The sequence below is a fragment of the Bos mutus genome, chromosome 19, assembly GCF_027580195.1.
Source record: "Bos mutus isolate GX-2022 chromosome 19, NWIPB_WYAK_1.1, whole genome shotgun sequence".
Taxonomy (NCBI): domain Eukaryota; kingdom Metazoa; phylum Chordata; class Mammalia; order Artiodactyla; family Bovidae; genus Bos; species Bos mutus.
Window position 1 is genome coordinate 42,339,038 of NC_091635.1, and position 13,926 is coordinate 42,352,963.

At 39.3% G+C, this 13,926-nt stretch overlaps 1 protein-coding gene across 1 annotated transcript in view; it reads right to left on the reverse strand.

The window, feature by feature from the left end:
- Nucleotides 1-2,950: 2,950 nt before the first annotated feature.
- NLK (nemo like kinase) overlaps nt 2,951-13,926 on the reverse strand; it is a 129,364-nt gene continuing 118,388 nt past the window's right edge. Inside the window, exons 9-11 of the mRNA XM_005907241.3 lie at nt 7,640-7,838; nt 6,628-6,721; nt 2,951-4,729 (exon numbers count right to left, since the gene is read on the reverse strand). Coding sequence (XP_005907303.2) covers nt 4,675-4,729; nt 6,628-6,721; nt 7,640-7,838 — 348 coding nt within the window. The 3' untranslated portion in view covers nt 2,951-4,674. The remainder of the gene's footprint in view (nt 4,730-6,627; nt 6,722-7,639; nt 7,839-13,926) is intronic.

Consider the following 13,926-nt stretch of genomic DNA (forward strand, 5'->3'; position numbering starts at 1 on the left):
AGGGGCTCAAATTAAAAGTTTAGCTCTGTGTTCATGTGGAACCACCTTCCACAGCAGTCCAGTGGACAGGACGGGGCAGGCGCAGGACAGGAGGCAAGCGGAGCCTGCGCTCTCGTTCCGGCAGGCGGGCTTCTCATTGCTGTTGCTTCTGTTGTGGAGCACGGGTTCCAGGTGCACAGGCTTCAGTAGCTGTGACTCATGGGCTTAGCTGCTCTGGGGCATGTGGGATCCTCCTGGACAAGGGATCAAAACCTGTGTCTCCTGCAGTAGCAGGCAGATTCTTTACCACTGAGTCACCAGGGAAGCCCCCACAATATAGTTTTTAAAAAGAAATCACAATATTGTATTTATTAAGATTTTTCTTCTCAAGGATAAGCATTCTCAGAAACTCTAAGGTAAAGCCGCTCATTAAAAAAAAAAAAAGTGTAATTGCTATAATTAAGAAATGGATAAAAATAGTTGGCTGTGGCAATGAAGAGCTGTGAAAATGAGTATTATCAAAACATAAGTAAAAATAAACCCATTTTTATTACTTAGAGATCTTTGAGTATTTCCCTGAGACAGCAGGAGGCTGACCACTGTCTGAATCTGTTGAAGTCGGCTGCTTAAGATAAACACTGAACTCTTAGCAAGATCTGTGTGTTAAACATTCTACCAACAGCAACCTGAAAATGTAATTTACCACTTCTTTCCAAGTATCTGGGCATTGTCCACTCACTGGCAAAGGTCACAAGAAAATGTTATCACTTAGGTGTTTGATTCTCAAAATATTTTAAACCTGAGAGACAAAAACTGGATGTTAAATCAGTGAGTAGTATCAGGCTCTTCAATGCAGCCCTGGTCCCAAAATGGAAAACAAGATTGAACAGCATTTAGCTTATTCACTGGAAATTTACTATTTTTTTCCCTAATGGTGTGTCATTTAAAACATTAAGATAAAAGTATATCAAAGAATGGAATGCACAATGTGCATGAATTCTGGAGCTGAGATGGGAGTGAGGAGGACTCTGATTTTGGACTTGTGTAAGTGGGTGGATGGTGAAGCCCAGGGTTGAGGGGTAGGGCGCAGACAGCACGGTGACTGGAGTCATTCGCTTCCCTCTCACCTGCCAAAAAAGAAGGCCTGCTGCTGTGCTGTCAGGAGCACTACCCTGGCACTGGTCCCCTCTGAACGTGAATAGGCTGACTCAGGGCACGACTCTGCCCCCTTCGCCCCCAGCAAGTCGCTTCCCTTCCACAATTCCTCATGAAGTGCTCAGGATGGCCCTAGCTTGTTAAGCCGAAACTATTTTGCTAGTCGAGGAGGTGGGAAAAAGAGCTAATGGGGCAATAAGAATGATCGGGGAAGAAATGTTCATTTCATTTAAAAAAATAACTGATTTGGCTGTGCTGCATCTTAGTTGTGGCATGTGGGATATAGGTTCCCCGACCAGGGACTGAACCCAAGCCCCCCTGCACTGGGAGCACGGGATCTTAGCCACTGGACCTCCAGGGAAGTCCCTTAATTTCATTTTTGACATGGGTGAGGACCTATAAGATACCCAAGTAGAAATTTCTAGTAGCTACCTAGAAGAATCTGGGTATAGAGATGAGATCTGGGGTCATTCTCTTATAGCCAACGAAGGCAGGAGGGTAGATGAGGTCACAAGGAGAGCGTGTCCGGCAGTGGATCTTGGCTGCACATGGGAAGGACTTAAACAAACAGAACCGCACCACAACAGACTGGCCTGACCTTGCCTCAGATTCTGGGGTGCAGCTGTGGAATTCCTGAAAGCTCTGCGGGTGATTCTACCAAGTAACCAAGTCAAGAACCTTTGACCTTAGGATGAAAACCCAGGATTGATCCATAGCCCAGAGAACACAACACGTTAGGATAAAGGAAGGAGCCTGTAAGGGAGAGTTATGGCCCCTAAGAGAAGAAAAGAGCTGTGTTCAGAAGCCAAGAAGAGGTGGAAGAGGCATTGCAGGGAAGACACTAAACGTGCCCATTTTCTGCTGTGCTGTCTGGACGACAGCCCCCACCGCAGCTGTCTTAATTTAAAATCCATGTGAGTTACGCATCCTATTAATGTACTTTAATATAAGTAATATTTAAAATTACTTACCATACAGAAAAAATTAAAATTCCAAATCTTATGAGCTAGCTCAATAGATTATCTCCATATTCCAGGTTCTTATAACTTAAATTGCAAACAAACTGCAGCTGCTTCCAGCCCTGACTTACCTGTCCATACTGACTACTGGCTGTACACACTGCATGCTTTTGCAATTATCAACAATGTAAAATTAGAGAATAGGGCACAAATCCCCTGGTGAGATGAACAGGTTTTGGTGGGAACAGGTCAAACAAGTTTCCTCTAATACTTACCTATGAAGAAGTGCACATGGTACCTACAACCCCGAGTATTCTTGCTTTATCCAGCCTCAGGCAAAGTATTCTGAAGTTACGCGGTCTAACACGATAGGCTGGTACCAGACAGGCAGTCTGGCATTGAGTCTTGATCACACCACCACCCAGCTGGGACTTCTTTAGCCAGAAGTACCGCTGGGATGCCAGGGGCAGGAGGCAGAAAGGAAGCGGAGGGAGGGGTCAAGCCCCCTGAGCAGTCCACTTTTGTTTAATATAATGGACTCTACTATATTGGAGTTTGATTTCACATGAAAATAGGATTAAGAAAAGTTAAAAAACCACTGGGTTAGATAGACTCTAAGGTCTGGAAAGATGTTCAAATTGCATATAAGCAGTATCTCTGAAATCAGTTAATAAGTTTTCAGTTATGTTTTTGGCAATCTAAAGTCTCTGAGAAGGTTAAAAAAAAAAACCCCACAACTAATTTTCTCAAAAATTGAAATGGAAATATAAACAGGTAACGTCTCAAAACTTTGCAAATGCAGGCTGCAGACTATACTGAAGAGAAAATAAAGGAACTGAAATAAAACGGCTGACACATCTTTTTCAAATGTCACATTTAATGTTTTCACCACTGTACTTCAAATCTACATTGTACAAAGTGACCAGTAAGTGTGCCACGGTAATTGACCAACCTCTGAGATTGTACCTTTCACACCAGTGTCTTCTTGGGCTCTTTTGATACTAAACACGTTTCTCATTCAAGTGAATTGAAATGCTTCAGTTGGGTTGATTCTCAGGAGCCTCGTAAAAAGAAAACAAAGATATTGCACCATCTTTGTTTAGTAATTCAATGTTTGTTTCTTTCACAGCAAATAATTACTTCATTGAAGTTAAAACTTCCAAACATAACTTATTAATAGTCTTCAAATTCAGCTCAAATCACTCAAGATGAAAATACTCTGCTAAATACAGATAACTTACAATAACTTTAACAGTTAATTGTCCATAACACACACCAAGGTTTTTTCCTAGACCAATTTTAAGACGATCCATTAGTATTCCTTGTACAGGTGAAAAACGATCTTCAATTTTCTTGTCTTTTTATTTTTAATATAAAAGTTGGAAGGGACATTCAAGTTTCAAGTCTCCACATTGAACTTAAAAAAAAAAAAATAGTCATCATCAGCATGTGGAGGTAAACAAGCCAAGTTGTATAACTCCAGGAGGTAGAGGCCTTCAATTTGTATTCATATATACATATGCACAGAGGAATTCAGTGTTCCAACAGAAACAAGAATTTGTCAAAAAGTAATAAGTTATTTACTACTGTGACATTTCAAGACTCCCACAGCTTTGCCTAAGGACACAAACACATTTGACATAATTCCCTATGTGCCTTTTTTTGTGGCTTAAAATTTTTTTTTAATTTGTTTTTATCTTTATTTTTTTTACTGTCCAGTGCAGGAAAAGTCTCACAAAATTTCACAGACCTAAAATGTGCAAGCTAGTTCTCTCTCTATACAGCAATGTTGGGATTCTTTTGAAATTAGCCCAGAAATGAATTATTTACACACATGAAAGATGCATGCTTGGGGATTCTTTTATGTAAGAAAGAGCAGAAAAACTTCTAATAAAAATAGATTAAATATATATATATATATTTATACTGGGTAAGGAAAACAGAAGTTTTAGTCTCTCCTAGTCACAAACTCATTCTCTCTACCCACAACATTGGATTTTAGACAGCACACATCACCGGCACGGCGCTAATGAGAAGCTAATTATAGGGCTTGATCATTAGGTGGCATGCCCCCTTCCCCCACCCCCCCAGGTGCAGCCACGATCAGCTCACGTGGCTCCATGATTGGTCGCAGGCAAGGTTTCTAGATTCTTTTGTTTTAGAAAACCCCAAATTTTCAGGAATGGCTCAAATATCAAAATGTATGACTGTCCTTTGTGTGTGTGTGTGAACAATCTCACTTCATATTTTTAAAAAAGAAAAAACAAACACAAAAACCCCAAACTCCCAAATTTGGTTCAATTCTCTTTTGTTCTGAGGTGAGCCATAACAGCTGCACTAAATTCATAAAACATGTGCAACTCTGGGTAAAATATTTTTTCTTCTAAAAGCACAACCACTTTACAAGATTAAAAGTCTAGTAACATTTCTAAATATTATTCCTATCATACAAGTAGTGGTTGTTAATTTAAAACTTCATTAGTAAAATTACAGTACAAGCATGATTAACCTCCAGAATTGCAAATCCCAGACTCCAGTGGAGAGCTACATAACATCTTCAGTAGTACATTATCTTCCACCGTCACTCCCACACCAGAGGAGATGGGGGCATCTCAGACGGCTGAGCGACAGTGGAACTGGAAGAGAACAGAGATACGGTGAGCCGGCTGTAAGCACCACAAAAGGGCAGTTCACTGCTGCCTGTTTCCCCCTTTTCCTCTTAAAAAAAAAAAAAGGATCAAGTCCACTTCTGGGGTTTTGTTTCACTTCTTTAACAGTGCATCTGTCCACCTCCAGAGGATATGGGGGTGAACAAATGAGACAGTCTGTGTAAAGTGCTTTCCACGGTGCCTACTTCATAATACGAATGGAAGCTATTATAAATAATCCTATAATCAACTGGGAAAATAACATTAAAGGATACAGAATTATCCATTTAAAAGTAGCTTCTCAAAATAAGGTGACTTTAAGCAGGGACCTATTTTGAATGAGCCTCATAAGCATTCTTTTATCAAGTTTTAATTGATAATCATTTAGCACTTGTTATCTGCAGATCTGTTTTGTCGGTTATTTCACAGGTCTGTCTAATGTTGCCAACTAAGATTATAGACTCGAGGCAGCTGGTGTCACCCTGCTTCCTCGGGGCCAGGATAATGAATAACTTGCACCTGAAAGGCATTAAAACACCTGACTGACTCGGTCACTGACTCTTAGGGAAAAATTTAAAACAAAGTAATTTAAAACCATAGAGAAGTAAAAATGCAACTTCATTCCTTCTTTCTACGGAAGCATACATGGAAAGAATGAGAGAGGACTTAAAAAATTCTTGACCTTGGTTCAGTAAATTCAATCCCCTTCAACACTATATCCAGGCCACTTAAAAGGAGGAAGTGTGAGGGGAAGGGAAAGAGAAGCGAGGAGGAGAGGAAAAAGGAGTGGGAGAAGGGCAGGAAGAGCATGGCCTCTCAGATCAAAGACACACTGCTCTGTGATACCCCAGCCAGACCTGTGCACCTTTTTCCTTTGCCGCCCGGCCTGATGTGAGCCTTTGTCAACAGAGGGCGCTAGAGGGGCGCTGCAAGGCCATGGCGTTAGGAAGCTGCTTTCCTTCCAGGTTCCGGTGTGCCTTTCTTCTGGGGTGGAGGGCGGGGGAGGCTTTGGTCTACCCAAACTTTCTCTGCTCCCAGCAGGCTCTGTGATGCACTAGTTCAGCCCACCCCTTTTGAAAAGTTTCTTCACCATCCTCAATGCTGTGTTCCTGTGGCAGCTAGCTACTCTCCAAAGAGGTCCAAATCTTAATAGCCTGGGGTGGAGGGGCTTCCTCTGAGTTCTCAGTTTCTCTCTGTTTGCTCTCCCTTGGTCCAGAGGGAGTCCTTGCTTTTCTGCATTTGCTACTTCGGACTCCTCAGCATCCTCTTCCATGCCTTTGAGTTGTTAGCCATCTTTTCCTAGTTAATGCTTGTTATTAAATTTTCCCTGTTCGTATTACTAGGTGGGTTTCTTTCTCTTGATGGACCATGATTGATACAAGGACTCAAGGAAAAGAAGAAGGAAAGGACAAACAGAAAGAGAATGAGGCTTGCTAGGTTCTAAAGGAGGCTTATAGCTCTTGAGCCAATCAGACTGTTGGCTTCTCTTCTAAAGAGGATATATCAGCAGTCCACCTATAAAATATGATTTTCTTGCTTGCAGTTATCATTAGGGTGGTGGGGATGGTAGTGGGAACTGAGGTGACCACGTCCAACTGCAGGACAGTGGCTGCTGCAGAAGGACGATCCCCACGCACTTGATCAGGCAGCATAATGGTCATCTGGGGAAAAACTGCCAAGGCAACCACAGTGAGCTGAAGCGAGACTGCAAACACATGTTCTTCACATTTTACATGTGCTTTTGACTAAAGCCAAAACTCAGAAACTTTCTGTTGGACCTTTTATTCATGTTACTAATCTAAATAAAACAAGAAATATGCTGAATAATAAACTCACAATGGCACCCTTTCAATCCTAACAAGGAAGTTAGAGTTACACACAGTTACCTAATAAAGCTCTTAAAAGCAGCGGACTGAGGGTTGATGCAGAGAGGCACTCGGTTTCCTTTCTGCTGTTCCAAAATGAACTGGTGAATGATTTCTGTGGAGAAAACAAACATCATACAACCCATGCCAATTCGCAGGCCTGGGAGCAGTGGATTCATGGGTTAACTCTAGTCAGCATCTGAACAGCATTTCCTAGTGGTTTAGTTAAATCAAACACACACACGTCATCTCTCAGGCAGAGTTCAGTGGAACTTTCCTGAAACCAAGCGACAGGTGCTGCTGAATGCAGGCCAACCCTCCCAAGTGGCGTTACAGGGGCTGGAAATCCCACCCGTGGGAGGTGCAAAATAGTGTATAAAGTCGAGAGTGCCTCTGCTGGGTTAGCATTATAAATGAGCTCTTCTAAACTGCTGGTAATTACTGCCTTTTTGAAAATCACTTAAAAAACTTGAGTTGGTATTTAGGTACATAGTTTCAGGCTGGTCACTTGGGGACAATTCTTTTCTAAAATGTCCTAGAGCAGACACTTAAAACCACTCAGAATTTTGGATGTCATTAACCCCCACCCCAGTAGGAGATTGTGTCAGGATATTTTATGACTAGACTATCAGAAATCCTCTTCTTGTCATCATCTAAGGAATGATTCCCTCAGTGGCTGTTTATTCTTTTTAAAGCTCTGCATGTTATATAAAAAAGTCCAATATGTTTCATTCCATGCAATCACACTGAGTGAATACATATTAAATATATTGAGTCATACTAAGTCAGCTCTAAAAACAAGAACAAAATGTTCATTCCTCTGCCAGACCTTCCCTTGGATATAAAATCAATGTTTTTATAACACACATAGCTTTCTTGGCTTATATACTCTGGACAAACGGCTATATGCAAGTTTTTAAAAATAAACATATAAAGGAGCTTTGATCGCCATCCAGACCTCAGCTTTCCACAGTCACATAACAGAAAATGTTATAGTCATCCCCCCTGGCGGAAAGCCAAAAAACACACTTACCTTTAACCTGTCGAACAGAACTGAGGTTCTTCTCAAAAGTGTCATCGAATTTGGGGTTGGTGACGGGCTCAAAGTCACTGGTGTAAACTCTTCCAGTAGAGGTGGAAAAGCAACATTTACACATACACGTGTGGTATCGTAGTCGCCCTTCATCTAGGTAGGGGTGGGCTAAGGCATCCTTAGCGGATATTCTTTTGGACTGAAATCAAATTGAGAGACCAGCACATCAACACTACAGATAAACACAACTGTCCATATAGGATCTTTCATGAGCCACAGTGGCTGCTTTATACCACTTACACTTAATTTACAGTACATCCTGCATAGAGGGGTGGCTGCAGATGGTTGAGGGTAAGAGGACAGCTGAATTTTGAGGCAGGTAATATAGCAGTAGAGGGAGTTTTTGATGTAAGACAAGAAGCTACTGTTATAAACCACCACATTCTGCCAGAAAGCACTTAGAAATGACTTTCTGCTAAAATCCTGAAAAGTTTCCTACCTTTAAATGGATGTGTGCAGGGTCAAAAATGATAAATATCATGATATTTAAATATGCAATGCTTTGGAAGGGATACATTTACATTTTAAGTAACAGTTGTATTTTCTAAATATGTTTCAGCACTTAGAAGAGATGTGATCATGGTGGCAGTTTTACAAAGCTGCTTGAAACTTTTATCCTCCTGGACACCAAATCAACTTGAGCAAAAGCCTGACTGAAAGCTGCTGGGGTTAGGCAACAGCTAATAGCCTGCATGCCATGTTTTGATATCCATCCCAGTGTGCGTATCAGCAGCCTGGGGTTTTCTGGCACTTCAGATCAGAATACTGAGTGTATTGGTTTCCAGTTACATACACCATAAACTTTTAAACTTGCTTCTCCATGAAAAAAGAATAAAGCTGTCCCTTCTTATAGCTCAGTGGATATGTCAGTACTACTGAGACAAAGTAGATTTTAAAAGATTTAAGGATGACTCAGTAGTAGAGAGGAGAACACAAACTGACCCTTTGCCCTGCTTCCACACAACACAACTGAAAAGAGAAAACCATTTGCATTCAAATCCAAAATAATTGGATCCTCCAACTGATTCTGGCCCCTCAAATAACAGAACATTAAATATTTCCCTAAACCTGGATTCCCTAGAAAAACACGTTATCTCTGATTTTTTGCTATGCTAATATTAAAAAGCCATGTCATGACCTTTTCGGATATGCTAACAACAGAAATCGGCCGTTGCTCTACCAAGAAGAGTTGAATGTGAACTTTACAACCCAGTTTTGTTCCTTTTGCTGCTGCTTGTGTTTTGTTATTTGGTGACAGCCCTTCTGAAGTCTGACACACTAACATGCTTAGCAACTAAACCTTTTCTTTTTTCCTAAATGAGTCCAACTATTCCCAGAGGCTCCGCTGGGATCAAGGTCTACTGTCAGAACCAAAAAATACAGGCCAGTACACCTTGCCTGGACCCCTCTGAGTCCACCAGGACTCAGGCTCCAGCCAGGCTCACGTGCAGGGTTGAGAGCTCTTTGGCTTTTGCCCACTGGTTACTGGCCAAGTCTATTTCTGTTTCTGAGTGAGCATGGCTGATCATGTCCAAACTGGTGGCAGCAGTGACTGAATCTGGGTTTTATCATACAACCATTTCTGTCAGGTGGCAGATGTCAGAAACTGGGTCCCTGTCAGCTGTGAACCAGCAGATGGAATCTGGTTTCACTGTTAGTCTTGTCTGTCTGGGGATTCTGGTATTCCTAAAATTTCAGATGCATACCTGGAGAGATTCTGGTGTTTTCCTAACTATGGATGGCATGCTCTGTATGTTGTATGTTCTAACTATGGATGGCATGCTCTCTGTGTTGTATGTTCTAACTATGGATGGCATGCTCTCTGTGTTGTATGTTCTGTGTGCACTAGGCTCGGGTCCTCTGAAGTGTCTCATCTTACAAAAGAAAAGCCTTTGAACAAAAAGTAAATCAAATCCCTAGCATGCAATGATCAATTTTCATTTCTCTAAACAAATTAAAGTCTCTTTGGGACTTCTGGAACAAAGTTAAAGAAAGGAGACTGTCACTTTGTAAGGGGTATGAACACTGAAAAACTATCCTGTAAAACTGAAGTGAAAAAAAAAAAAATCACAAAACTTCTCAGATTTAATAGTGATGTTCTTTTGAAGTATCTGATGTTGCATAATTATGTCCTCTATGTTGTAATTACATCTTGTTTCTTGATCAACATTTGTAATAGGTATGGATACTTGTTTTTATGAGATTCTGTTGCTTTATCAAAATTGGCTCTTCTAAGTTTTGAATAAGAGTGATAAAATTTTCCATTTTACAAATATAAATGGATGTACTTTGTATACTTCTGAGAGGAGTTAATACATCATATTATGAGATCTCTTAAAATCAAATGGAGCAAACTCCTATTGCAACTGGCTTTTAGAAACAATAACAATATTAAAGACTATAAAAAGAAACGGAAAGATATAAAAACATTATTCTTCCCTATGAATGAAGTATTTTGGCTCTTTAGAAATTTTTTCTTGCTCAAGTTGTAACTCAAAGATTAAAAAGCTTTAATTGTGAGCTTATTATTTTAATTATTTAAAATAATTTAAAATAATAAATTAAAATTATTTAAAATAATACTATTACTTAATTCCTAGACCACAAAGTAAGCAAAATACTTCTCATAAACAACTTAAAGGTTTTAATAATTGTATACAAGATGACTCTTTGGACAAATCAGTATGAGTTAATAGTTAATAAAAATTTTAAAACACCCACCTGTTTTCTTTCTGATTTTACTGTCATGTACAAATAATGCTAATACAATATTCTGGTTTATATAAATCTTAGGTTTTTTTCCCTCATAAAAAGCCTAATCATTTTGAATTTTTTTCTTACTGGAAAAATTATGTGTTCAACTAAATTAGATAAATGATAACAGGTAATGTGTTTCTAAAAAGAAATTAGTTTTTTGTATGCTAAAAATTCTAAAGACTTAATGAGTCAACTTAAAATTTAAACTCCTAATTCTTAGTTAACATTAAGACCTTACTAATATTGAGTTAATATGTGGTCTTTGGATATATGGGCAACATAATTTTAATATACTTAGGCTCTTAATATTATTAAGCAGCCATCGACAAAGTTAAAAAAAGATGGCAAATACCTTTGGGTTAAAGTACATATGTATTTAAAAAGCATGGAAGAATGTGTGATGAAAGAAAGATGTGTGTGTTAAGATAACAGATATGCTTTTGTTCATCAAGAGAAAAAAGTGAATAATTACCTAAATTCCTAATAATTATTGTTATACTTTAAAAATATTGCTTATAACTGTTTATTGTCTTTAGATAAATTAAGGTCTCTGGAGATTTGTTTAATGTCTTCACTATTTTGAGGTAATAGTTAATTACATCTTTAAAAATTATTTATTATACTCCATCCTTTTCAGTATTGTTGGTATTATTATAATAAAAGAACCAGCACCTTTTCATCTTATCATCCCCTGGTTGTTTCTGCTTTTTCCTTATATTTGCCTAAAGGCTCCTGCTACAAGATAAAGATCAGGAGTTGAGTCTTCCATATGAACCATCACAAGGATCTCCGTAAAGAAATGTCATCAGGTACTCCTGACTGTCATCTCTGGGGTACAAACTCATGGGTACAGCTGCTTATCATCACTACAGACAGCCACAAGGAGCAGAAGTGAGGTAATAGACTGCTTAACCCAAGATCAACAAAATAAGAATTAACTACTTCAGACTAAATGGATTAAATAAACTTATTTAATTATGGTTAATGTTCTATTTTAATGGCTTTTTTTTTAATCTCATTTCTTTCTTTCTAATGTATCATTAACTCTCAAATTTAACAGGATAAAATCAGAATGAAACATTCTTTAAGCTAGATACAGAACTCTCATAACTAGAAAGAAAAGAATCCCTAATAAATCATTCATAAACTAAATTCAGTAAGACCCTGTCCTCCTTATTAGATAAATCAAACCTCCTTATTGTAGATAAATCTAATTTGTAACTATGACCACACCAGAAGTTTCATTTAATTAAGTGTGACAATCCCACTGTTGAAGAATAAGGACTACATTTCACATGCAGAACTGGTATCTGAAAGGCCTCTGGGGAGATGAGCATGGCATCCACTCTGTGGCTTAGGAAAAGGACCCTAAGGGCTGTAAAGACTACGAGCTCTCAGCAGGTCACAGTCATTAATAAACGTGGGATCTCAGAGAAAGAGGATACCCTACAGCTACAAGAACTGCAGGTAAAACCTGGGACAGGTGAATTACATGGTTACTCATTCCTAATCTAAGTAGAATAAAGAGAGTAACATATACTTGACAAATAAAAGTAAATTTAACCTCAGGGCCTTTAGAAAATCCTCGATGGACGACAAAAATTACCTCTGAAACCTGAAATCCATGTGCCTCTAGTTTTGTTAACCATACAAAAGGTCTTTATGTATTAATCAAAATCTCCTGTGAAAGCTATACACATAAACTTGCCAAATAAAATATCAAACTAATGACACTAAATCACCAGCTCATTCAGCAAGTTATGTGGCTGAAACTGTCCTCAATGGCAGGAATTTGACCACAAGGAGGGACTGTGCGAAAGAACTGCCACTTTGTCTTGCTTCCTGATCACTAAGAACCTCACATACCAAAGTAAACAAAAGGAAAACACCCAACAAAAATCCACTTTGTACCAGGAGATGTGATAGAAATAACTTGATCACTCCGTGATTGGTTCTTGTTCAGCCACTTAGTTGTGCCTGACTCTGCGACCACAAGGACTGCAGCACGCCAGGCTTCCCTGTCCTTCACCATCTCCCAGAGTTTGCTCAAATTCATGCTTATTGAATTGGTGATGCTATCCAACCATCTCATCCTCTGTTGTCCCCTTCTCCTCCTACCTTCAATCTTTCCCAGCATCAGGGTCTTTTCCAATGAGTCAGTTCTTTGCATCAGGTGGCCAAAGTATTGGAGTTTCAGCATCAGTCCTTCAATAATTATTCAGCATTGATTTGCTTTAGGATTGACTGGTTCGATCTCCTTGCTGTCCAAGGGACTCTCAAGAGTCTTCTCCAACACCACGGATCAAATGTATCAGTTCTCTGGTGCTCAGCCTTCTTTATGGACCAACTCTTACATCCATTTATAACTACTGGAAAAACCATAGCTTTGACTAGACAGACCTTTGTTGGTAAAATGACGTCTCTGCTTTTTAGTACACTGTCCACGTCTGTCATAGCTTCCAAGGAGCAAGCATCTTTTAATTTCATGGCTGCAGTCACCATCTGCAGTGATTTTGGAGCCCAAGAAAGTAAAAGTCTTTCACTGTTTCCATTGTTTCCCCATGTATTTGCCATGAAGTGATGGGACCAGATGCCATGATCTTTGTTTTTTGAATGTTGAGTTTTGAGGCAGCTTTTTCACTCTCCTCCTCTTTCACCTTCATCAAGAGGCTCTTTTAGTTTCTCTTCACTTTCTGCTCTAAGGGTCATGTTATCTGCATATCTGAGGCTGTTGATATTCTTCCCAGCAATCTTGATTCCAGCTTGTGCTTCATCTAGTCCAGCATTTTGCATGATGTACTCTGCATATAAGTTAAATAAGCAGGGTGATAATATACAACCTTTATGTATTCCTTTCCCAATTTGGAATCAGTCTGCTGTTCCATGTCCAGTTCTAACTGTTGCTTCTTGACCTGCATACAGGTTTCTCAGGAGGCAGGTAAGGTGGTCTGGTATTCTCATCACTTGAAGAATTTTCCGGTTTGTTGTGATCCACATAGTCAAAGGCTTTAGTGTAGTCAGTGAAGCAAAGTAGATGTTTTTGGGAATTCTCATGCTTTTTCTATGATCCAACAGATGTTGGCAATTTGACCTCTGGTTCCTCTGCCTTTTCTAAATCTGGCTTGAACATCTGGAAGTTCTCAGTTCACATACTGTTGAAGCCTGGCTTGGAGGATTTTGAGCATGACCTTGCTAGCATTCTGGTTCTCCAAATAAAAGAACTCTGTTTCCTACAGACTTGGACTAACAAATCATTTTTATCCCTAATCTTTGTTCTAACCTTTGCGGATTTAATAATCAGGTGACAAAGTTGCTATTTCTCACTGTGAACAAACCAGTGTAAACCTAACTGGTAATTTTGTGGGTATTTTTTCCCTTTAAATATCTGTTGTGTTTTGTATTTGGTGACTTCCATGTACTCTTGGCAAGTAAAATTTTCTAAATGCTTTCATTTAAAAAAGTCTTCTTTG